General features: G+C 36.6%; 1 protein-coding gene across 3 annotated transcripts in view; it reads right to left on the bottom strand.

Moving 5' to 3' along the window:
• The window catches only part of LOC109404438 (uncharacterized), a 108,071-nt gene that overhangs the window by 11,780 nt on the left and 69,977 nt on the right, over positions 1 to 26,314 (bottom strand). For all 3 annotated transcript variants that reach the window (XM_062858394.1, XM_062858395.1, XM_029863216.2), the window contains exons 3-4: positions 24,038 to 24,134; positions 8,038 to 8,262 (exon numbers count right to left, since the gene is read on the bottom strand). In XM_062858394.1, the coding sequence (XP_062714378.1) occupies positions 8,038 to 8,262; positions 24,038 to 24,134 (322 nt within the window). The remainder of the gene's footprint in view (positions 1 to 8,037; positions 8,263 to 24,037; positions 24,135 to 26,314) is intronic.

Here is a 26,314-nt window from a genome sequence, read left to right on the forward strand (position 1 = left end):
TTCAAATCCACACATGTAACTCATGATTATTAGGGCAATAACCTGTCAAAAAATCAGCAAGAGTGATACACGCTTCATAAAATAACAACATTTTAAAGCACTTGTCTAGCGAATAAGGGTCGTGAATTCAAATCTCACCTGAGCTGTGGATTTTTTCCCAATTTAACCAATAATTTACCCATCTGTACATATGTAAGTTGAGTTATTTGAAATTGACCCCACGGATTGGTATTACCGAAAATTTGCACCTTGTTTTCGAGCATCTACCTCTACGTAGTTATCCGTCGTATCAAACAGAATGCGAACGACGCGTTTGATCGCCTTCCAGGTAGCATTGTTCTTCCTCTACAAGTGGTTGGGGAAGCGGTGCCTGTACGATAGGCAAACAGTTTCAAACAATAAACAAATCGCATTCGCTCTTCGTACATATGTACAACAGAGATGGTTATATTTGCGGTTTAGGGGAAGATGATATAGATCGATGAGATTAGAATTGAACCTTATGACAACTAAGTTGCCGGGTCATTTATTGGCTCGGTAGCTTAGTTGGTAAAAGCACTTGTCTAGCGAATAAGGGTCGTGAGTTCAAATCTCACCTGAGCTGTGGATTTTTTCCCAATTTAACCAATAATTTACCCATCTGTACATATGTACGTTGAGTTATTTGAAATTCAACATTTTAAACTTTGTTGACAAAAAGTTAAAATTTAGACCAATTTTTTTCATACAAAATCGACCATCGATTTTTTTGAAAATAAAAACGTTTTTGTTCATTACACCACATGTACTTTATATTCCAATGGAGAACGGAAGTTGATTCCGTGCCTGGTTCTCTCGGCCTTATAAAGGGTTAACCCTTAAAAGCGCAATGTTGTTTTAAAACAACATACCGTCGATGGGGGTGACAATGGGTCTGGGGGGTGAGATTGGGTCAAAACGGAGAAACATAAGATTTGAAATAGCTCATTAACCATCGCCAATTTACATTAAAAACTTTATATTATTTCAAAGAGAAGATGTTTTTATACGTCATGATGCAGAATAAGATGTTTAGCAATAATCGTTTTTAGTTAAATTTGTGGCTAAACTTATATGATAAAACTACTAGTAAATCACTCTGGAAAAATTTCTCCTCCGTAATATTTCACACATGTACCTAACCATAAATTTTCTTATAAGTGGTTAGCTGTAGGTATTACCTGGTTGATGCAACAAAAAACGCGGGCTGTCAATGCACTTTTTATTTAAAAATTTAATATTTTCGACCCTATGTCTAAATATTAAGAACTAGCTGTCCCGGCAAACTTTGTCTTGCCAATTTGTGGTGGTTTGACAATTGTTAAGGTCATTGCAGCATGGCACTCTAGATTAGTGGCATTTCGATCGTGTTGATTTTCTTCCCCGGTTATGCAAAATCAGTTCTTTATAAATTTTCTTACTTTTTCAGTTCATTTTCATAACTTTTTTTTTACTTATAAACACAGCCACCATGAATACGAATCAAACCGTGCAAAAAACATCACGATCGGTTCAGCCGTTCTTGAGTTTTGTTGCCTCAAAGGGTCTTCAAACTCATTTTTATATATATAGATGGGGGTGAGATTGGGTCAAGCAAGTTATCCGGTGTACATAACCTTAACTAAAAATTCAACTTGCTAATCAGTCCCCATTTGACGTTAGAGTTATGTCATGTTTACCGTATCTTCATTAAAGCACTTTTTTTTTCTTGAAAATATGTTAAAGAAGTGTCAAGCGAGGATCATTTATAAAAATGCTAAAGAAAGAAGAATAAGTCTACCGTTGTGCTAGGGCTCATAAAAAATTTATTTAAAAAAAACGTTTAAATGTTTTTGCAAAAGAGGGTCGAGTAATGTGAAATGTTGTGTAACATAATATTTGAACGACCCTCTATCTTGAGATGAAATGATTTGCTATGGCAATATAGAGGTCGACGATCATGTACATAAGAGTTTATAACGAAAGGTTTGGTTAAACACGGTTAAACATTTCTTATGCATACTAACAATATATTGTTGTTTTTTTAATCAGTCTTTCAATGCGCCTCTCCCTCAATGTAATCCCTTTCCTCTCATGACGGTTGAAACTTTAAATGAGGATGATTATGGTGGCTAAAAACGGCGATACACCATACAAACGTTATTTTATCAAATTTCAACCATTTTTTCGGTAGTATTAACCCTTTTAGGTGGATTAATCATCTTTTAAAATTACCTAAGTTTTTATTCGTCATAGTTACATTATATTTTACTTAGATTTACTAGATATGATCCATAAAATTAACATATATTCTTAGATAGCCGACTTCGAATACTTTGACCCATTCTCACCCCCTCTAAGGAGTGAGATTGGGTCAATTTTCATTCATGTGTAGTTTAGTAAGCAATACATATAATGTAGTACTTTCTTGCTGAACTATCATTACCACATAGAAGAGTATACATACCAAATAAAAAGTTATTCCGACTTCAATTGCATTAGTTATATAATGAACAATGATTGAGTATCCTTTTTTGACCCATTCTCACCCCCAACGACGGTACCCAAAAACGCTCCAAAATAATTGACCTTCACTTTTATTATTAATTATTAATTTATTTTTTAAATCAGTTTTTATTGTCGTGCGCCTTTAAGGGTTAAAAGAGTGTTACACTGGTATCCTACTAAGAGTTCTGCCTTTAATTCTTCGAAGAAGAACAAGTAAATTACTGAAATTAAACATGAGTGAAATCTTCTTGGGACTTCTTGGCGTAGCTAGAGGGGGACCTGGGAGGCCCAACCCCCTCCCTCCCAGAAGTATTTCATGACTTTATATATGAAAATTAGATAAAAAAAATCTTAAAACAACTGTCTTAAACTGAGAAACATAGATCTATAATAGACATTTATGTGACATAGTATGTGTTTAAGTTGATAGTTATTGGAGAATATGTTCAACATCTACTCTTAACAAGATCATTGTCCAAAATGGTTTAAGTAATCTACTCTGATAGTTTTGTTTGGAAATATGGTATAACTAGAATTATGTACGTAGCAATGTTTTGTACTCCTTTTTAAATCGCCGAGAAATGAAATCTAAATGATAGTTTTCATAGGATTGGTCCCAAAAAACCTCTGGAATCCCTGGATAAATTCCTGGATGATTCCCAAGAAGAATCCTGGGAGGAATACCTTGAGGAATTTCTGAAGAAACCTTTCTAGGATTCTTGGAGGAGTCCTTGGAGAAAATTCTGGGGAAATTCTTGGAAAAATCCCTGGAGGATTCCCTGAAACAATTTCTAGAGGAACCTGCGTAGAAGAATGCGTGAAGGAATTTCTGGAGAAATCCCTAGATGAATTCTTGGGGAAATTCCGTTAAACTATCGATGGCAGAATTCCTGGAGAAATCCCTGAAAGAATTCTTGGAGGAATCTCTAGAGGAATTCCTCGAGGAATCCATAGAAAAATTTCTGAAGTAACACCTAGAGAAACTTCTGGAGGAAGAATCATTGAAGGAATTCCTGGAGGAATCCTAGGAGGAATTTCTGGAGGAGTTGCTGGAGGAATCTCTGGAAGACTCCTTAGAGGAATCAGTAAAGGAATTCCTGGTAAATCACTGCAGGAAGCCCTGGAAGAACCCCTGTAGAATTCTCTGGAGGTGAAATTCCTGGAGGAAACCCTGGAAGAATTTCTGGTGGAATCCTTGGAAAATTTCTGTTGGAATTTCTGATTTTTTTCTGAAGGAATACTTGGAGGATTTCCTGGAGGAATTACTGTAGGACTTTCCGAAAAATACCTGCATCAATTCCAAGAGGAATTTCTGAAGAAATACCTGGACTAATTCATGGAAGAACTCTTGGGAGAATTCCTGGAGGAGTCTCAGGAGAAATGCCTGGATGAAATCCAGGAGGAATGCCTGGCGGAACAGCCGGGGAACGATTTTCATGAACGACATGGACATTATCGCTAGAACATTTGGAACGGTGGCAGAGCTGTACACCCGCCTAAAACGCGAAGCAGCAAAGGTCGGACTGGTGGTGAACGCCTCAAAAACAAAGTACATGCTGGTAGGCGGAACCGAACACGACCGGATCCGTCTGGGTAGTAATGTTACGATAAACGGGGACACTTTCGAGGTGGTGGAGGAATTCGTCTACCTCGGATCCTTACTGACGGCTGACAACAACGTGAGCCGTGAAATTCGGAGGCGCATCATCAGCGGAAGTCGGCCCTACTACGGGCTGCAGAAGAAACTGCGGTCGAAAAAGATTCACCAACGCACCAATTGCACCATGTACAAAACGCTAATAAGACCGGTGATCCTCTACGGGCACGAGACATGGAACATGCTCGAGGAGAACCTACAAGTACTCGGAGTTTTCGAGCGACGCGTGCTAAGAACGATCTTCGGCGGTGTGCAGGAGAACGGTGTGTGGCGGAGAAGGATGAACCACGAGCTCGCTGCACTTTACGGCGAACCCAGCATCCAGAAGGTGACCAAAGCCGGAAGGATACGGTGGGCAGGGCATGTTGCAAGAATGCCGGACAACAACCCTGCAAAGCTGGTGTTTGCAACTGATCCGGTTGGCACAAGAAGGCGTGGAGCGCAGAGAGCACGATGGGCGGACCAGGTGGAGCGTGACTTGGCGAGCATTGGGCGCGACCGAGGATGGAGAGTGGCAGCCACATACCGAGTATTGTGGCGTACTATTGTTGATTATGTCTTGTCTTAATGATGTTGAACAAATAAATGTATGTATGCCTGGCGGAATTTCAGGAAGAGCTCCTGGAGGAATATCTGGATAAATTCGGGGAAGAATTCCTGAAGAATTTCCTGGAGAAATTACTGTAGCAATTTCTGAAGCAATTCCTGGGGGAATTTCCGAAAACAATCCTGGTGGAAGTTTTGAAGGTATTCCTAGAGGAGTTCCTGAATAAAATCTTGGAGAAATTCTTGGAGGAAGCTTGGAGGAAACCCTGGAGAAATTCCTAGAGACATGCCTGTAGGGATTCCTGGAGGAATCGCTAGAGATATTCCTTGAGAAATCTCTAAAGGAATTCCTAGAGGAAACTCTGCATAAATTCCATAAAGAATCGGAATTCCTAGAGAAAATCCCTGGAAAAATTTCTGGAGGATTTCCTTAAAGTATCACTGGAGCACTTTCAGGAGGAATCCCTGGAGGAATTCCTTGAGGTATCTCTAGAGGAATTTCTAGGGGAATTCCTGGACGAATCTCCGTAGCATTTTTTTAAAATAGAAATCCCTACAGGAATTACCAGAGGAAACCTGGAATAATTCCAGAAGGAGTTCCTGGAGAAATCCCTTGAGGAATCCTTGGAAACCCAAGAAGCAATTCCTGATGGAATTCGTGGACGAATTTTTGAAAAATATCCCAGGAGGAAGTACCAAAGGAATCGTTAAAATTCCTGAGCAAATCTAAAATCTGATATTTTTGAAGAATTCTTAAAAAGAGTACGTAGAGGAACTCTTGGAGGAATCCCTGTTGCAGTTTATTTTTTCTGAGGAACCTGGAGGAAAACATGAAGAAACTCCAAGAGAAATTTTGGAAGCAATCCCAAGAGGAATTCCTAAGGGTATATCTGAACAGTTCCTGGTGAATCCCTGGAGGAATTCTTGGAGGAATTTCTGAAGAAACCCCATTAGGAATCCCGGAAGCAAACGGAGGAATTCCTTAGGGATTCTCAGGAGAGCTTTCTTAGCAAATTCCTGTACCCATGTCGCTTAAACGTCATCTCAAGTCAGACCCTCCTCCCTTCTGGGTCCCCTCCAGAAAAAAAAAATCTAGCTACGCCAATCTGCTGTGTACTCCACCAAACAACAAAAATTTCAATTGACGAAGTGAACAAAGTCACTCTAAAGCCTGCGCACTTTAGAATCGGTACGTTTTCTACCGGCTGCAGATCAAAAACGGTTTAACCTAGAAAAAAATGTTGTAAGAAGCAAATGAAGCTTATTTATTGTTTTTTGTAGGAAAAATATGAAAAAATCAGTTTTTATTTCTTCAAGATAAAATGTTGACCTGATTGTGAAATTCATGCCATTTTATTCTGCACAAACCAATGATCGTCAATATTTTCAAATTTCACAGCTTACGGGCTGATATTTCCACAAGAAACAAAATTATACTTATCAAACATATGCTCAAAACAAGTTACGACATTAAACTCTCAACAAATATGGTTCACAAGACCATAATAAACTTATAGCCTTATTGTCCATTCACGCTATATTCAAAACATAATTTTACTCAAACTAACTTTTTACGAAAAAATATTTCCTGCGATCGTTTTTTGGATCTACAATTCCCCAATTCAAGTGGCCCAACTTAATTCATATCGAAACCTGGATTATTTTTAGAATTATTAGCAGTTTTCCCTCACAGTAGTCGGAAATTAACAGTCATAAGGCTAACTCCTCATAATAAGCCTAAAACACTGAAAACCATATAGATTGTGGAACTATAGATGTGATTCTATGATCACAAATAAAAAACTTCTGAGTAGATTCAGTTTTATTAAAAAAATCGTTAGATATTTCACGCATCAAAACAAATCCAATGAATTTCCTCAGCAATAGTCCATACAGCTTTCGAGCCACGATTATTTATATTGTTCTGCATCAAATCATTGGTTTCTTGTATACCAATACTATTCGTATAGTATCCTTCCCGTATGCGTATTTGCCGAACTAAAGTTTATGCGAAAACAACTTTGTTGATCTTAAATATCTATGCAAGCCTTTGATTTTCCATAAAACCTTTCAAAGGCTTGCCATAGCTATATTGGAAATTTTAAGACACTCATGGAACATTTTACCTCCCTTAATCAACAATCATAATACCAACAACAATTCTATACTGCGTAATTGGTGGGTTTGGTAATTATATATTCCTACACAAATCTTGAATCTGACAATGATTGGTTTTTGCTCAATGTGTGTAGAAAAAACTGGCACTATTTACGAATTCAGATCAATAGTTCATCTAAAAATATAAAAACAGCAAATTTTATATTTTTCCTACAAACTACAATAGATAAGCTTCAATTGCTTCTAACAACACTTTTTTCCAAGTGACATCGTTTTTGAGCGGCAGCCGGTTGAAAGTGTACCGATTCTAAAGTGCGCAGGCTTTATTTAACCCTAGTCGTGCATTGGAGTCATTAAGGTACACCGGGGCAAGTTGAAACGGGTGGGACAAGATGAAACAGCGGGTTAACAAGATGTTTTCTAATGATGATAAACAGTCTGATCGCCATAACACATAGTTTTTGATTCAAACAATCTTTTAAAGAAGGATAAATTTCCAAATTGTATTGAAATCTGTTTAAAAACTTCGTGTTTCATCTTGCCCCACCCGTTTCAACTTGCCCCGGTGTACCTTATGACCAATACAGTCACGCTGAGCGATCGCTATGTCAGCGTGGTGTGCTTTGGCTAATGCACGAAGACGATTAACAACCATTTGATTTTTTTTTCTCTGTTTTAACGAGATTTTTAGCCCTAGACTCCGAAAGAATAACTAGTGCCACCAGTACACGTGGTGAAATATTTGACAAGAGGTGCACTAAAGAGTAAACATCTGTTTGACACTAATAGAAATTCGATCGAGTCAAAACATATGTTTGAGCATCGATTTGTTGTTGGTCAAATTGATCAGTTTATCGGAGGTGGGATTAAATTCCAAGTCCTCCAGCCAGCGTGAAAGAGACACGAGATCCAATTCGCACTACATTAGGATTGTTTTAATGTTTTATGGAATTGCATTGAACATTCAACCAAACAATTAAATACAAAAAATAACAAACGTTTCACGAAGAAGTTTCTCCAAAAGATTTATATGGAATTTTTATTTATCAAAGCTTTTAAGCTCAGTAACTTGGTAACATGTGCGCAAATGTATAACTCAAATTGAAACGGATCGTACGTATTGAAGCATTCCCATCTACTATAATCCTGAACTCAGCGTAATATGTAAAATACGTGGAGATCATTATTTCTGGTATAAAATGTACACTCACTTGCTAGGATGTTTTGCTGCCGTTCGCTGGATTTCATTGCCGCAATGTGACACGGCGTATCGTAGAGGCCAAATTTGCCTCCACAGTAGAAACACTGATCCTGACATAACCGTTCCGGGTGTACGTTGAAGGAGGAGGCTTTTTCCGGAATGAGCAATACTGCCTGTTGAACCACCTCGTTTACGGCGGGTGATTCTGCGACAACCTCCGGCACGATGACACCATCTGAAATAAAAAAAAAAGAAGGAAACAAATTTAAAGTGAAACAATTAAAGAAATTAATGTATAACGTTTTTTTGCTGTTCAGTGCTGATGGTTCTCGAATTAGTTTTAAGGTGGGAAAAGGGTGGCACCGTCAGATAAATAATCAGCAAATCATTACTGTACTCTCCCGCCCCAAAAGGTTGCCTTAGCGTTTTTCTCTCTGGCGACATCGTTGCGCCATTAATTTCAAACCCCAACATAAGCGTCCCACTCATTATAATTCATCCCCTTTGCGTTTCGCTAAGAGAATCTATTCCAGCCGCGATACGACTGAAAGGGGAGAAAAGCTTATACAGGGCTGTAATTGTTGCAAAACGTTTGCAATATTGTTATTTATGCAACGAGTTGCAAAATGATGATTTTTACGGCACGAGTACTACGAGGCTTGCCCAGTACGAAGAGTTGTACGCACTAATTTGTGCAATGATTTTTCATTATACAACTCATTTGGCTTGCAAATGATACGGAAAAGTAGGTGATTATGATACTGAAACGAGAAACATAATATTGAAGTTATGATATTGAATTGCATAAACTTAATTTGTGTTCCATTCTTAAAAGTAATGTGTTCTGTCTCGCGTCGCGCCTTATAGTGTTAACTGATGTGTTCTGAGCCACACTCACCTAACTCGAAACAGCTTTCTTTCAAGGACAACGAAAAAATCCATGTTGCGACCAGGATAAAATGGGGCTAGCATCGGACAAATTAACATAAAACGAGACCAAGAAATCGAGAAAGAGAGAGAGGGCCGACCATCCCATGATAAAACACCCATAAATTCAATGTTTTGATAGGAAATTAAGCTTTCTACTTTTCTGCCAAATCAAATCGTGTCGTTTTGGGTGATGGAAATCAATTGAGCCGAAGCGACATCGACACGGTGTCAAAGCCTAGGTGGACTGGTGACAGGTGGCTTTCCTGTGTGCCAATCTATGTCGCAGAGGGTAACAGCATGAATTGTGAATTTTCATTTTTTTTGCTGTCGATTACGTGACGGCATTTAGGATGCGCTTAAAGAAATGGCTTAAATCAATAGACGGATCACGGTACGTGACTCTTTTACAATAAATTTGTTGATGGATAAAAATTTCGATGCATAAGCATGAGTGTTCTTATTAGTAGAGTTGAAAATGATTAAGTATTCTTAGTTAGTGGTTTAGCCCTTATCTCTTGTACATATGGCATCCCTGCTCTAAAGAGATTCGAAAACGATATTTAACACCCTTTGAACATAAATGGCCATGAAAAGAGTAATCAGGGTGTCCATTCAAATTCAGTTTTCTGATTCCCGGATTTTTCCCGGGTATGGACAAACTTTCCGGTTATAAAGAAACGCAAATTATTGTTGTAGTAGGATACTACTCGGTGCATTTTTATACACAATAGCTGTCCCGGCAAACTTTGTCTTGCCGTCTTGTGGTGGTTTGACAACTGTTGAGCTCAAAATAGCACCGCACTCTAGATTGATTTTATTTCGGTCGTGTTAATTTCCTTCCCAGCTCATGGAAAATCAGTTCTATATCAATTTTGTTACTTTTCTAGTTGATTTTTGTAACTTTTTGTACATATAAACACAGCCACCACGAATACGAACCGAATCGTTCAAGAATCTTGTTGATCGGTTCATCCGTTCTTGAGTTTTGTTGCCTCAAAGGAACTTCAAACTCATTTTTATATATATAGATTTCAACTAAGACTACGATTTTTTTAAATTTCCTGACTTCAAAAATTATGATATGAAAAAACTATAACCCTACAATTATCGACGTTAATTTCCCTTTCTTACATGAAATTAAGGATGGAAGCCTGTTGAAATGGTCCTTTCTACAGTCGACTCATGCCTCGATATTGAAGGGACTATAGAAATAGGGAGAGATCGAATGAAGAATTAAATTATAATGCATACTAGATTGAACAAACCTCCGTGACTTAAATCCGACAACAAACAGATGTCACTTCGCCTTCCCAGGTTGTTTTGCACCTAAGAAACAAGGTCTAGTAACCTGTGAAAATGGGCATATCGACATATGGATATGAAAATTGACGTTTGAGAGGTGCCGGCACCGCTTAAATGTCAAATTTTCAGTGAGAGTAAGCAGGCCAGCATAAAGTCATGCAGTGGGCCATAGAGAGAAAATTCGGGACAAAAACGAACGAGATCGCATCGACATAGAGAGATATCAAGATAAAATGGGACCAACCAAACCATCAAGATAGGGAGGGATATTGATATGTAAAACATCGAGACATGCATATGTGGTCTTCAAAGAAAATCATGTATCAATTATTTGCTACTTTTTGTGATAATCTTGATGTAAATTTTTGTTTTACTATCATCGTCATTTTAAACAATTTACCTTGCTAAATCCAAAATCTTCGATTTTCTCCAAACTCTATAGAAAAACTTTTGAATTCGTCTCTAATAACATCTCGAGGGCATTTCCAAGTAACAGAACTAGTTGAACAACAGTTTCTTAAGCTAAAGTTTGCTTAAGGGAAGTTTGTTCCACTCCTGTACAGAAAAAAATGTTTGTTGGGTTCTACATTTCTTCCTTTAGGACTCCTTGAGTTCTGCCAAAAAATCTCCCAAAATATACACCTACAACTTCTTTTAAAAAGCCGTGTTTGCATATTATTGCCGTAAACATATCAGGGATTCTATGGGCTGCTTCCAGAAAGTCACAGTTTTTCGGAGCTTTAAAATATTTCTTCACAGATTCCGTTGAAGATTCTTTTGAGGATTCTGCTACTGAACTCAGGAAATTTGTTAGAATATCCATCAAAGAGCAAATCAAACAGTCTATCAGAAGTAGCTTTCTTTGAGAAAATTCGTTATAACTTCCTGTGTTGTACTCACTCTTCAGATTTTTATTTGATTTTTTCCTAAACCTCCTCCAAAACTCTGTAGCGGAGAGGTACAATTTCGCTCTCAATTTTGTCAGACATTTTTTAAAAATTTTCTCCTTGACTTCTGTCAAAGGAATCAAATTTAAAGGATCTGACTAAAATTATATAGGGTTCCACTAAGAATGCTACCAGGAATTGACACAATTTTTTTCTCAAACGTTAAAATCTCATTGCCGCAAGTAACGTCTGCAGGTTTGCCGAGTTCTCCAGGAAATCCGAGAGGGCCCTCATGGACTTTTTCGGTATTTTCGCTAGAATCCTACTACAAATTCCTTGCAATACTCAAATAGTCCTAGAAGAGAATAGAAATCTTCCAGAAATTTGAAAATTTCGCCAACATGAATTTATCGAGATTCAACAGAAACCACTAAAATTCCTGAGAGGCTGCTTGTTTAAAACAAAAAGCCAGCCGGCAACCCTGTTAATGTTGCTAAAGCCTGTCCACGTTAAATTTCGGACACCAAATCGATGTTATTGCAAACAACCCATCGGCAAAACATGGAAATGTCATTGCTTTCTTTTTAATTTAGACCTCAATCCAAAACCACCAAAATTTGCTGCTTTGAAGAAGCATCAGCCTTTCTGTAACGAAACATGTTCATGTTTTGATGTACCGTTGTGAATTTTCAAAAAAATAGCGATTCACGTAAATCTATTGTACTATGAGTGAAAAAGTTCAAATTTTATGAATATTGAATTATTGTGCATAATTAAACAAAACTGATACTTGTAGAAATTTCTTCGATTGGAATCAGTAGTATATGTTATAAGGAACATTCAAGAATGAAAAACATGATAAAAAACGCATGAATGTGAGAATAAGTAAATATGGAAAATAGACCCTAAAATTTTAAATTTCGAACAGATGATTATAATGTCTCCACTGATGCAATAGACTAACATTAGAATAAAGTGGGGCAAAAGTTCGAGTGGGGCAAGAGTTTCTTTTGAAGTTTTTGGGCTCAATTCAAATTATTTCTTTCGGTTGTCAAGGTTGTTCGAAGCCTTTTTGAAAAAGAGTCTTTCACTCCAAAAATTATGAAAATTGATCAATATTTCGAAAAGTTATGGCAAAATGTTGCTTTTTGATCAAAAAATTGTAATATGCGATGGTCCTTCCAACGCATGGAATGGAATTGTAATGCGTTCGAATTCGATATTTTATTTTGGGGCGTAACTAGGTATATTTTGAAGATGCTTTAGCATGTATAACTTTTTGCAAAAAAATTTGGATATCATATTTTACCCATAGTGGGGCAAAAGTTCGAATTGTGGGGCAAGAGTTCGAGCCATGTAGCAACTTTAGGTAAAAGCCTAAAATTCTGCAAAATGTACATATTATCTCTAAAATGATGGAATTAGTGAGAAAATTCGATCAAAGTTGAAATAAAATGTTGTTTCATCTGAATTTGGCGGAAAACTACTAATTTTTGGTGTAGTAAATTTAATCCTAATTTGGGTAAAATCCAGATGGAACTTTAAAGTGTATTTCAGTTCCAACATCAAATATTGATTGATATTAGGTATTCAGATTACCAAAGCGTCGAAAAAGTGTGCTACGGTGAAAGAAAATCCACAAACACTAGATTCGAACTTTTGCCCCAGTGGTGGGGCAAGAGTTCGAATTAGACACACACATACAAAAAGTGTTGTAACTCAAAATTGAAAAGACATTTGGCGTAACTTTGTTCAGCAAATTTTTAGCTTATGGATAGTAGAATCAGCAGACGGTATTCATTTATTTTTATCTGCTTCGATTTCTTGAAAAAAGTTGAATTTTCAACTAAGGTCGAACTTTTGCCCCACCTTACTCTATATGTAATGTATATTTTTCTATTTTTCTACAAACTTAACTTCATTTTTGAGTGGTGTTTTATTTGAAGTTTGTAACACAGTTTTCAAGACTCTGCAGTTTTTAGGTGTCCAAAATTTAACGTGGACAGGCTTTATAATTCTACTCAAGACTTGCTTAAAGACACCATAAAGATTTTTCCCGGTGCCTTTTACCATTTCCCGTGTTTTTCCCGCATTTTTCCCGGTGATTTCTAATTCCCGGGTTTTTCCCATATTTCCCGGATGGATGGACACCCTGAGTAATACAACATTTTCTCCCTGCCCTGTTTGAACTGTCAAATTGTCTACCTTTTTAGTATGCAAAAAATATATTTAAAAGAGATTCCTTTGATCGCAACGCGTTCACGCCTTACTTTGAAATCTATCCAGAATTATTTCCGAAATTCCTCTGAATAGATATTTCTCCAGAAATTATATCCCAGATTTATTTTTGAATTACTTCTGGAATTTCTACTTAGATTTTAACCGCAATTCCTTCTTTTAAATCTTCGCAGTATCTCACAGAATTTATCCCGCGATTTCTCTCGGAGTTCTTCCTTGAATTGATCATCCATCCAAAATTCTTCCGATGTTCCTTTAAATTTCTTCCAGAGATTTGAACCAGAGTTTACGGGATCTCTTCAAGAGTAACTACCGGGATTTCTTCCAGATATTTTCCCGATATACTTATTCACAGCTTTTCACTGGATTCCTTCCAGAAAATTTATCCCAATTTTTTTTAATGTTTTTCCAGGATGACTTTCCAACAGTATCTCCCGGATTTTTTGTGAGATTTCTGCTGAAGTTCTTCCAGGGATATCTTCCAGAGTAGACGTGTGCGCCGAAGCAGTTTTCACCGGCGGCGGCGTTAATAGTAATTTGAGGCAGCGGCGGCGGCGTCATCGGCGTGACCTTATTTTTTTATTGTTTTAAGGCCAGTGCTGTCATGGTAAAATTTTAAATTTTTGTTGGAATACTGTTTAGGTTATTTTTAAGAATTAATCCAGTGATTCTTTTAGGTGTTTCTTCAGAAATTCTTACAGAAAATAGATTTTACGGGAAGTTTCTCCAAGGGGCTTCCTAGAAGATCCTCAGATATTCCTCCACGGGTGGGATCGTAAACTTCTCTAGAGAATCATAGAACCCTTCCCTCGGGGATTCTTTCAGATTTTTTTTCCGGTGACCCTTAAAATATCCCTTCAAAGATTCTTTCAGGAGATCTTTTGGAAATCACTTCACGATTTATTTCTTAACGTTTCTCCAGGAGTAACTCAAAAAAATCTCCTTGGAATTACTGCAAAGCATTCTCCAGTTGTTCAGGTATTGCTTTATATATTCCTTAAAAAAATATTTAAAAAAAATATTTTTTTGGCGATACCTTCAAGAATACATCAAAAGTTCTGGAAATTGTATTAGGGGATTTCATCCACTTATACCATTCAAACATTGTGCATGAAATTCTTTCAAGAATCCAGAAGTATCTCCAGGAGTTCTTCTAGGGTTTGTTCCAAATCATCCTTCAAAAATTCATTTGGAGATTTATTCGAGATTTCCTCTAGTACCTTTGTCTGCAATTTCTGCACGGATTCCCGGAGAATTTCAAGGATTCCTTCAGAAGCTTCTTCATGATTTAATTTAAAAATGCCTCAAAGCTGTCCTTCAGAAATGCCATCAGGGATTTTCTCAGAAACTTCTCCAGGATTTTTTCCCTAGAATTTATCGAAAAATTCTCGTAAAATTCTTCTACAAATTCCTCCAAAGTCATCTCAGGATTTTTTTCCAACACCTCTGTTATTGAAATTAAGCCACTGTGCCGAATTGACTGAATTTTTGTGGCGAATCTCAGGAGTTCCTCCAGGTATTCCCCAGGAACTTCTGCAGGAGTTCTGTTACCAGTTTTTTTATCTGTTAAATGTTTGATTTGAACTTGTGAATATTCTCCTAATTTCAATGTGCATTTGTAGGGCTCTTCTATCATTCAGGAGGAATATACTGCCCCCACTCGTAAAACAGTCCCATATGAATAGGAAAACCAGCAAAGATGGGACTGTTATGCGAGTGGGGGCAGTATAGCCCTAGCAACCAGAGTGGTTGGATACTTTCAGAGAATTTCTGATAATTATTAAATGCAAGACAGGCAAGTCGGATCCTAGCACAGACATCAAAATGCAGCCGTCTTGCAATAAAACCCGTCTCGTGATGGCCAATTTACAAAATCAAGCTATGAAAACAGAGTAAATACTACTAACAAAATGCAATCAGCCAAACAAAACACTACTCCAGGATTGACTGATGGACCAAAATCAATAAATAAAACTTCGTCATCCTGTGATCGTAAATTGTTATTCCTTTGAGGATAACTGGCCACTTTTATGTTTTGTGATGTGAAGGTGAAATCGTGACATTATATTTTAATGTGCATTTGTAATGTTCTATTTATTTTAACGGAAAGTACAATAGAGCATTTATAGGGTTTCATTAGGGGGATTCACTTAACAGCAGCTTAAACTGATTAAACGTTACGATCACCAAGGCAATCTTTGATTATTTCATTCGCAAAATCATGAAACATTTATTATTATTATTTGTCTTTATTCAAGAGGCTTTGGTTCACCTCCGCACTATATCTAATTAGGGTATTGGTTCCCTTCTTAAGCATGTGGCTCCCATTTTCATCCTACGAAAAACAAAGGATTGAAGCGCTGTTTGTTTTGTTTCTTATTTTTGTATTTTTTGTTAGAAGTGAGCACCCATGAAAACAAAAAGAACGGAATCAATCGGTGCCGTAATCGCCTGTTTTCGAATAGGATGAATATGGGAGCGTGAGATTAATGATGGAACATATACCCTATTTTATGTTATACATTCATATGCTTTCGTACAATTCACAATTTCTTAAAAAATTGAGTAATTTGTCTTCTTCGTCGTGTTCGTTACACAAGATATTTCTAATAGTTGTAGACAAATTGGATAGATCTCTTTGTTCCTGGTACTGTATGCAATTTACAAAGATGTGCTCAACAGTCAGATGAAACATTTCAAATAAGCAGAAAATCATGGCTTATGCATTAATTTAATTTATTTAGTGAGTACCCCGATTATTATTTGTTCGTAATGTGGCTCTCAACGTGAGGCAATAATTGTTTTAATTATTTTTCATTTGTAATAGTTCCTACAACGATTGTTTCTGAAATTATTTCAATGAAATCAAATTTCTACCGGGATTTTTTAAACATTTCTTTAAAAATTCCTTCAGGTAACCCTCGAAGAATAACTTCAACATGTTTTATGTAATTTCATAAAATACTTCTGTAAATATCTGTGGATGAATATCTAAAAGAATTCCTGGAGGAATATCCAAAGGAATCCCAGGAAATATTTCTGAAAGAACCACAGGACGAATTCCTAAAAAAAAACCTAGGCATTTCATTGGTTACTCCTGACGACATTTTCTAAGGGATTCCTGAAGGACCCTTGGAAGAATTTTCGAAGCAATCGCTGAAAAATCTCTGAAAATTCTGAAAATCAAAAAAAAAATCAAAAAAGTTTAAGGTAATCTCTTACTGACATTCATGAAAAATCCTTAAACTACTGAAGGAGTTTTAAGTGATATTTGAGAAGGAATTCTTTAGCAAGTTTTAGACGGAATCCATGGAGGAACTTCTGAAAGATAACTTACTTACTACTTACTTGGACAAATTATTGAATAAATTGTCTATCAAATTCTTAAGGAAATCCCTATAGTAGTTTACGCAACAAGGTGCAGAATGAAGATTTTTACAGCACGAGTTGTACACTTATCCAACGAGGCTTGCCGAGTTGGATAAGTACGACGAGTGCTGTAAAAATCGAGTTCTGCACCGAGATGCGTACAACATTTTTTGCAATTTCATAAATTACCACTTGACAAAACTTTTACATCAAACTGCACACTGATGTTCATAGCCATGTTTAAGAAAGTCTGATCATAGCAGATTATACTGTGCAGTTGTCACAATTTTTCAAACCTGCGTCCAGAAAGTATCAAGAAGGGGATCAAAACTGAAAACAGTGCTGTAATGGTTCACTACGCAACGCAAATCAGTACTGTAATGAACCATTACAGCACTGATAATTTAGTGTGGGAAAGTAGGCCTTTTCCTGTTAGATTTGCGTGAGGTAAAACAGCCTATTACGATGAGAAATTGCAAAAAATATATTCTTCAATGAATCCCTGCAGGATTATGTGAAAGAATCCCAAGAAATTTTCTGAAATAATTCTAGAAAAAGTTGCAAAAGAAATTTCTGGAAACTCTCTCTCAGAAACCCTTGATGGAATTTCTACAAGGATTTATTGACACATATTTAGAAAAATTTCAATAGAAATCTCATATCGAAATTTGTTGAGTATGTTCTGAAGCAATTCCCAGAGGATTTCATGAAGATATTTTTAAACGAATCCCTGGAACAATGTCTGGAAAAATACTTTAACTTACAAAGGATGATTCTCTTTCGACTGAACAAATGGGTTGAATCGATTGGCATGTTGTCAGATACACAATTTGGTTTCCGCAGAGGCAAAGAAACGAACAACTGTCTTGCGTTGCTTTCTTCAGAAATTCAGTTTGCCTTTGCTCAGAAGCAGCAAATGGGCTCAGTATTTTTGGATATTAAGGGGAAGCTTGTGCCGAAATTCTTTCCGACAAACTACACGAAAGTGGCCTTTCACAAATTTTGAACAACTTTTTGTTTAATATGTGCTGTTTGAGAAGCAGATGAGTTTTGCTCATAATGACGAGTTTCACGAGTTAGCAACATGGGACTCCCCTGGCGATACGTTTAAGCCCTGTTTTTTACAATTTTTATATCAGAGACATAGATCATTGCCTCAAGGAAAATTGCACGTTAAGACAATTTGCTGATGTCTGCATTTTTTTTATCTTTATTAACAAGATTTTTAGACCTAGACTAGTTCATCTCGGGACCCACGATTTACTTCCCTCCCGAAGGAAGAACTCACATTTTGTGAGTTTGTCGGGAGTGGGATTCGATCCCAGGTTCTCGGCGAAAGTTGATCTCTCAAGCTGGATATCTAATATTCTCCCGAGAAAACTAAGATGGTTGCCTTTTCTAAAAACACAAATCGGCAAAGTTTCCGCTCCATCTGGTGGATAAAACATTCACTCATAGCATGTCTTTTCAATATTTCGGCGTCTGGCTCGACTCGAAATGGACCTGGACAAGCACACAGGAGTACCAAACACGAATCAACTTTATGCGAACTATTACCGGACAGACCGCTTGTGGAGTTGTCGTTCCGGTTCCTCATCCGATGCAAAGTTGTAAATCCATTGGTCACATAGAATACTTCGAGAAGCTGCTCGAACAGAACCCCCAAACTCGTTTTATGAAGGTTCAGTAGTACATGAGGCTGAAGTAACAACTTCGGTTAACACCAATCGTGATAACTTTTCAGAATCTGTGGATTTTGATCTGTCCATGAAGGATGAGATTAATGGAATGTGGAGCGGACCTGGTGTGATGGTTAGAACACTTGACTATCACGCCGAGGACTTGGGATCGAATCCCACTCTCGACAAACTCGTAAAATGTGAGTTTTTCCTTCGGAAGGGAAGTAAAGCGTGGGTTCCGAGATGAACTAGCCTAGGGCTAAAAATCTCGTTAATACAGATAAAAAAAAATATTGGAACACCATAATCTTTTTGCCCCATGAGTATTCCGTAATTGTTTGCAAGTATGTTCGGACATATGGTTCAGGACAAATAATTCGACTGGTTTTAATGTCTGTAACAATTTTTATAGCGCCACCTTCATGCTGTTCGGTATACGTTGCTGAGCAAGCAGTTATATATTACACCTTAGTGTACATTAGTACTAGGGATCGCAGTACCGACCATTTTTGGTGAGTACCGGTACTGAGGCTTACAGTACCGGTAGTACCGGTAAAATACCGGTACTGGGAAATTTTTCACTAAAATGAAGAGTAATCTATTTGCACAGAAAATCTTCAGCTTACCAGGCATTTGTGAATTTAGCTTTTTGGGAAAACATAAAAGCTAACCAGAAAAAACTAAATTAAATAAAAAAGGCAGTATCTTGGTCACTCTAAAATGATACAGGAACAACCTTACATCTACCAAAATCATAATCTATTAGATAGCTGCAAGGTGAAGACAGAAAAAGATTTAACTGATTTTTCCTTGATGATCCTATTAATGGATTCTAAAAACTGAATAAATAACAAGAAATCCTAACCTTACAAGTTTTAATCTAAGGAAGCTATCCATTTCCAAAATTCAGTGTTCATTAAACCAATAACACAAGTTTACAAAATAAAACGAAAGTCGTGAACTTCTGTCAACGACCAAAATTATTGAAGCATATTTTAGCGCTGATTTCGAAACCGACCTTCAAAAAATTTTAAGTAGAACAGTTTTTGAGTTTTAGCTCAAAATCGAGCTTTACAACTTTTCAAAATATGCAATTTACTTAAATTCAAATATACTGCGTTTTGTTCAACCAATTTTAAATCTTATTTCATAAATTAAAAGCTGAATACAATACCATTCGATCATCTGAATACAGGTTTTGTGTCAGATTGATGAAATTCAAGATATTGGCGAGTTTTAGGGACAGTCTCCTTAAATTTTAGCAAAATTCTCAAATTTTTTTTGAAGAAATGTGTTTTTTTTTTCAATAAGAAACAAACAATTTAAAAATTCTTTCTCGACGTTTATTTGACATAGGGAATCGCGCCACTTGGGCCTTGGCTTCTATATTCGTCTGTTTTCCACTATAACTCAGTCAAATTTGAACCAATTAACACAACTTTTGGAATGTGTTGAGATAGGTATAGTATCTACCCGTGTACAACATTTCAAGTCAATTGGTTCGAAATTGACTGAGTTATAGTGGAAAACAGACGAATACAGAAGCCACCGCCCAAGTGGCGCGATACCCTATCATATGTAGGCGAGTTACAGTAAAAATTTCAGCTCAATCGGAGCAATGATTACGGAGAATGAGATGTTTGAAGTGAGCGACTTCGCTTAAAAATAGAACAAAAATCGATTTCAAATCATCAACCTTGTATGGAAAGTCGAAAAAATTTCCGCTCTACTGTAATTTTTTTCCTTCGCGTTTTCGAACTCAGGGCATGATTCTACACTAAAAATGATCATTAACTTACCGAGTTCAAAAATGCTGTAAACTAGTGTAATTGCTATGATATCCTGGATGTGCAGAACGGTTGCATATATGAAATGTTTGTTTGTCAAAGTTCTTGGTTTTAAATGTTTTTTTTTTTATTTCCATTGCATTGGTATAACCAATAATAGAGATTTTCCGGTACCGAAAGTACCAGTACCAAGGTTCAGTCAGTACCGGTATTTTGGTACCAAAAAAATGGTCGGTACTACCGGTACTACTACTGCCGTGAATCGCAAGTCAGTCCCATATGTAAAAAGTAGGCATTGAGAAAATGGCCTCTGAAGTTTTCAAATTCGATTTCCATGCGAAACTCTAAAAAATCGCCATCAATTGAAAACTTTTGCGATCATCATGAAACTTTCACATATTGTTTCAAACGTGAATACGTAACAGTGAAAAATATAAAACTGGCTAAAATAGTGTTAGGTTTTGTACCGGAGGGCGCACAAATTCGTAATGGGACTGACTTGCGATTACATTTCATTATGGGACAATCTGACTTGGTGTTGTTTTTCAATTTTACTGAACAAACTATATATTTTTTTGTACGCAGCTGAAAGATCATCCGAAGAAAGCTCGAAAACGGTCATTAACTCATTTTTGCCCAAAACAGGGCTGATAGCAAGAACTGATGGTCAAAACAGTTATTTTAGTGACCAAAATCTTTGAAATAGTGACCAAATAGTGACTTTCAGATAGCAAAAAAGTGGCTAAATAGTTACTTTTGGCACAAAAATATGCATAGTGAGGAAACATTGTAGAACGAATTTGATTCAGAAATCCCTGGAGTACCGCATAATGAAAATGTTCAAGAAAAACTTTCATCTTCCATTCCTAAAATTGTACAAAGCTGCATGTATCTACAATTTTATAGAATATATTGTGCAGAACTACTTAGATGAGCATGGCATGAAAATTCTGTCAAGAAAATATAAATAAATTAAGAAAATCTTGGAGAACTTGTTGGATGTTTTCTGTCATGAATTTCACATTGATGGAAACTTAGATAGACAAATGCTTAAAAATGTGCGAATGAATTTGAATAAGAATTTTTCAAATATGATTTCTTGAATATTTTTGCAAAAATTCTCCCAAAATAAAAAAAATGAATAACAGAAAGTAATTAAGTAATTTTGATGAAATACTTGAAATGTTTCTCTACGTACCCCCTTGGAAATTTTCAGAAGAATTACAAGAAGAAAACAACGGTTTTTTTTTTGAATAGCCTATGGAAATGTAATAGAACTCTTAATTTCTTCAAAATGTCCCATATTTACTAATTTATTTGAATTGTCTCATAGTTTCTGGTTAGATTTTCATAATATGTAGTTGCAGGCATTCTGGGAGAAGTTGTTAATTTTATTTGGGGACTTAAAATAATGACCAAGCCACTAAATAGCGACATGCTATTAGGCCTGCACTCTCACCGACGCACCATGGGGCGGCCAATACAAAATATGTTTGCGTTAGTTTATAAAACTCTCCAAACTTTTTGGAACTCATTCCTCCAATATATATAAAAGTTGTTCCTATACACACGTACAGTGATTGGATTCCATTGATGTTGTTTTTAAGGAATATGTTTTGAAGATATCAATAACAGTTTTACTACATTTAGTTCTACATATGATCTGGATCGTCCCAAAACTCCATGAAATGTAGGTGCAGTTGTAGATCCGAATGACTCTTCTATACGCCCCAGACAAATGACCCTTCTAACAAGTAAATGGAGTATTATATTGAACTGTATACATGGTACAGATCTTACAAGATCTCCATGGAATATAAGCCTTTGTGTCCAGTCCGCAAAACAATCAGTGCTTGTGCAGGTCTGTGAAGGTCCGTAATGTCCGTAATGTAATAATGTCCGCGAAGGAATTTAGAGGTCCGCAAAGCGCTGTAATGGTCTTTAAAGATTATTCAAGGCCGTGCATGGTTCGGTCATTATTTGAGGTGTTGTAAACATTTAAATATGTATACAATTTTAACACAACAATTTCAACACTATGAAATTACAAGGGCAATGCATACTTTTGGGCGTTTATTTGTATATGAAGATGGCTGTTCCAGTTTACAAAATAGATTCCAATTCGTAAAAACACGCTTCCGTAAGAAATCTAGTACCAGATTTAGATTCTGCAATGATTGATCTACCAAGAAAAGCGGTCATGACGACCAAATGTTTCCTCAGAGGTATTTAATGGCTAATATGGTAATTTTATATTGGAATATTTCAATCATCGCCGACAACTTGATTGAAATTGCAGGATAGGAGCAAGTAGTAGCCAATTTTCTTTCAATGTCTCCCATGGATCCAAAAGAAAAACATAAAAGTAGTTGCGAAGCGATTTTTTTTTGCATGGAACGGTTTGTATAGGGAAAATTTGACTTGTTTAATGTGGCATCATTTGATGGTTTAACATTTTTGAATATTTTTCAATCCGTATTTCTCGGATACATTTTCAAAACGACGTATAATTCACGCGAATCCTATGTTGATACGTCGTTTTGAAAAAGTATCCGAGATTTTATCAATTTCCCAAAAAAAGTTGAAAAAAGTGACTTTTTAGGTGAAAATAGTGACTTTAGTGACCTGACCTTGAAAAAAGAGACTTTTTAGTGACCGACCCAAAAAAAGTGACTAAGTCACTAAAAAGTGACTTGCTACCAGCCCTGCCAAAATGCAGATGGGACTGACTTGCGATTCACGGCAGTACATCCCTAATTGGTACTCTTCCACTTGAGCACTACTTAATTTTTATAGACAGTCTAAGAAGTGCTCTGGAGGCTGTTCGGCCAATGAACACCATACACTATCATCCATAGCTTGGGTCCCTAAATTGCTCTATTCCGGACAATAAAAAAGCAGACTTTCGGCAGCTTGGTACATCTAGAATCATTCTAGTAGAGTATCCAATGATTTTCAGTTGCATATCCATAAAGAAGACTATACAAATACGTGTAAATATAAACTCATTATTACAAATCTAGTTATACACTGATTGTGTCCTATTAAAAAGAAAAACGAAGAGCGAAGAAAAAACGAACGAACTTTGCGAAACTACTGCCGGCATGTTGAATGTTTTCCATCAAGTACAAAAATATGGAGACGTCTAGTCGGCAGAGCACTCGATCATTATTGTTGTTGTGCGATGATAACCATTTATACTCTGTGGCTTTATATTGACGTAGAGTTCATCTACCGGTATTCCTTGATTTAGGCCAAATAATATCCTAAAAGCATCATGTGCCTGGCACAACCTAATTAGTTTATTGCATCGTTAGATGTGTTTCGCACAAGCCACTATGAAAAACGATCAAACGTCAGGAAACAAACACCATGCGTCGTCGTAAATTAATTCTTATACTTAACCTTCCGTAACTCTAGCGGTTGGTCACTACCGCCAGCACCGCGCTAATGACGGATACAAAAGGCGAGATTTTTTCAACGTGTTATACAAAATACAACAGCGCGATCGCTGGAGGGTTAATGGAGACGCATGGTGTTTGATGGTGCTCGAGAGTATGTTGATAAACCATTCAATGCATCACATTGTTTAAATAAAAGCTGACTCTGCTGAAATCAATCAGTTACAGTTACGATTCAAAGGATCGTTCTTGATGTTCTTGAATTCGAGCCCCCACAAAACGATTCTCCTCAATGGCGGAGTGGGGTTTCAATTTAATTATCCTGATTGCCGCCACACCCGCTCATTAGTGTTCGACAAGAACACAAACCCCCAAAGTTTGCTAAATGAACCTAAGACGTGACAACATAGAACTTACCTGTGGTGTGGGAACGACTGTGCGCTTTTCTTCCGAGTGCCGCTGTTCCCTGTGCCGTCGCCATCGAATCGGTCATCGATTGATTCTGATGATCAGCCTGAATGTAAGGGAGGAAAAAGGAAAATCTGATGAGCAAAGCGGAAAATATAGATGGACGAAGCGAGAGAAAGCAACAGGTGTGCAACATCCCACTTTATTACTGTGTAACAACGCCATCGTGGTCGGGCTTTGGTAGCATGTGGGAGTGGGAAAATAGCAAAAATCTTCTACACAAACATATTGCACTTTTCATAATTGCATGACCACATCAAGGTGTTTAAAAGAAGAGCTGGGGAAAGGTAGTGTCATCGTCATTTACGAGACAATTACTATTGATTGATGGTAAACCACAAACGGCCAATTAAAATTGAAATAGAGAATAAAAGATTATAAAATATATATAAACACATTTCTTATTTTTTGTGAGTTAAACTAACGAAATAGATAATTTTTCATCAATATTGATACCCAGATCGTTCGCGAATTTCTTGTAAAATCATTGAATTTTTCTGACATTTTTTTCGATAATTCTCCGTTTAGATCTTAACGTTGCGTACTTCTCGCTAAAACCAAGCCGCCATTTAGCTAAAGTTTGAGATTTCACGTGTGTCTTGCTTTTTTGTTAGAATATATTGAAGAATGAAAACCACTCTGGTAGGATTGAATTGGTAGAGCCTCGCTTGCCAATAAGCTTTATAAGTTTTATTCATGAAAACTATCTTATTTTAGGCTTATTATGTGGAGTCATAAGGCTAGACTGTTAATTTCCTACTACTGTGAGGAAAAACTGCTAATAATTCCAAAAATAATCCAGGTTTCAATATGAATTAAGTTGTGCCACTTAAATTGGGGAATTGTAGATCCAGCAGGGCCCATATAGCCGAGGCGGTAAACGCACGGGTATTCAGCATGACCATGCTGAGGGTGACGGGTTCGATTCCCGGTCGGTCCAGGATCTTTTCGTAAAGGAAATTTCCTTGACTTCCTTGGGCATAGAGTATCTTCGTGCCTGTCACACGATATACACATGCAAAATGGTCATTGGCAGAGGAAGCTCTCAGTTAATAACTGTGGAAGTGCTCATAGAACACTAAGCTGAAGAGCAGGCTTTGTCCCAGTGAGGACGTTACGCCAAGAAGAGAAGAGAGAGAGATCCAAAAAACAATCCCAGGAAATATTTTTTCATAAAAAATTACTTTGAGTAAAATTTTGTTTTGAATTTAGCGTGAATGGACAATGAGGCTATAAGTTTATTATGGTCTTGTGAACCATATTTGTCAAGAGATTAAAATGTCGTAACTTGTTTAGAGCATATCTTTGATGAATATAATTATGTTTCTTGTCGAAATATCAGCCCGTAAGCTGTGAAATTTGCAAATGTTGACGAGCATTGGTTTGTGCAGAATAAAATGGCATGAATTTCACAATCAGATCAAAATTTTATCTTGAAGAAATAAAAACTGATTTTTTTTATATTTTTCCTACAAAACACAATAAATAAGCTTCATTTGCTTCTTACAACAATTTTTTCTAGGTTAAACCGTTTTTGATCTGCAGCCGGTTAAAAGTGTACCGATTCTAAAGTGCGCAGGCTTTAGAAGAGATTGCATTTCCAAGAAAAAGCACCAGAAATTTGAAAACGAATTTCTTTCGCAATTTCGTGATAAGTTTAAAATTATTATTCTTAAAATTCTATCAGTAAGCCCTACAAGGATTTTTCCATTAGGAATTCTTGTTTTGGAATTTCTCGCAGGAATTCGGAATGAATCAAGGATACCTCAATATAATCCAACAAGAAATCCGGGAAAGAATTCAAGGTAGAATCATGCAATGAATTTCGAGAGAAATTTGCATTAATGGAAGTTCGCGGAAATTTCTAAATAAATCTCTGAAGGAATTCCTAATCTTTGGAAAAGTTTTTGAAAAATATTCATCGGACTAGCATCAGAATTGTTGATATGCTATCATATTTTCATTTTTTTAGATTTTCATTAAAATCTCAACATTACTCGTGGAAAATTTCCCGGAAAACTTGCGGAATTTTATTTTAGAAATAGACATCCTGTTTGAGAATTTTTGATAGATTCAGCTCATATTTCCATTTTTTATGAATATGAGCTGAATCTATCAAAAATTCTCAAACAGGATGTGTTATTCTAAAATAAAATTCCGCCAGTTTTCCGTGAATTTTTCCACGAGTAATGTCGAGATTTTAGTGAAAATCTAAAAAAAATGAAA

The sequence above is a fragment of the Aedes albopictus genome, chromosome 3 (genome assembly GCF_035046485.1).
Source record: "Aedes albopictus strain Foshan chromosome 3, AalbF5, whole genome shotgun sequence".
Classification (NCBI taxonomy): domain Eukaryota; kingdom Metazoa; phylum Arthropoda; class Insecta; order Diptera; family Culicidae; genus Aedes; species Aedes albopictus.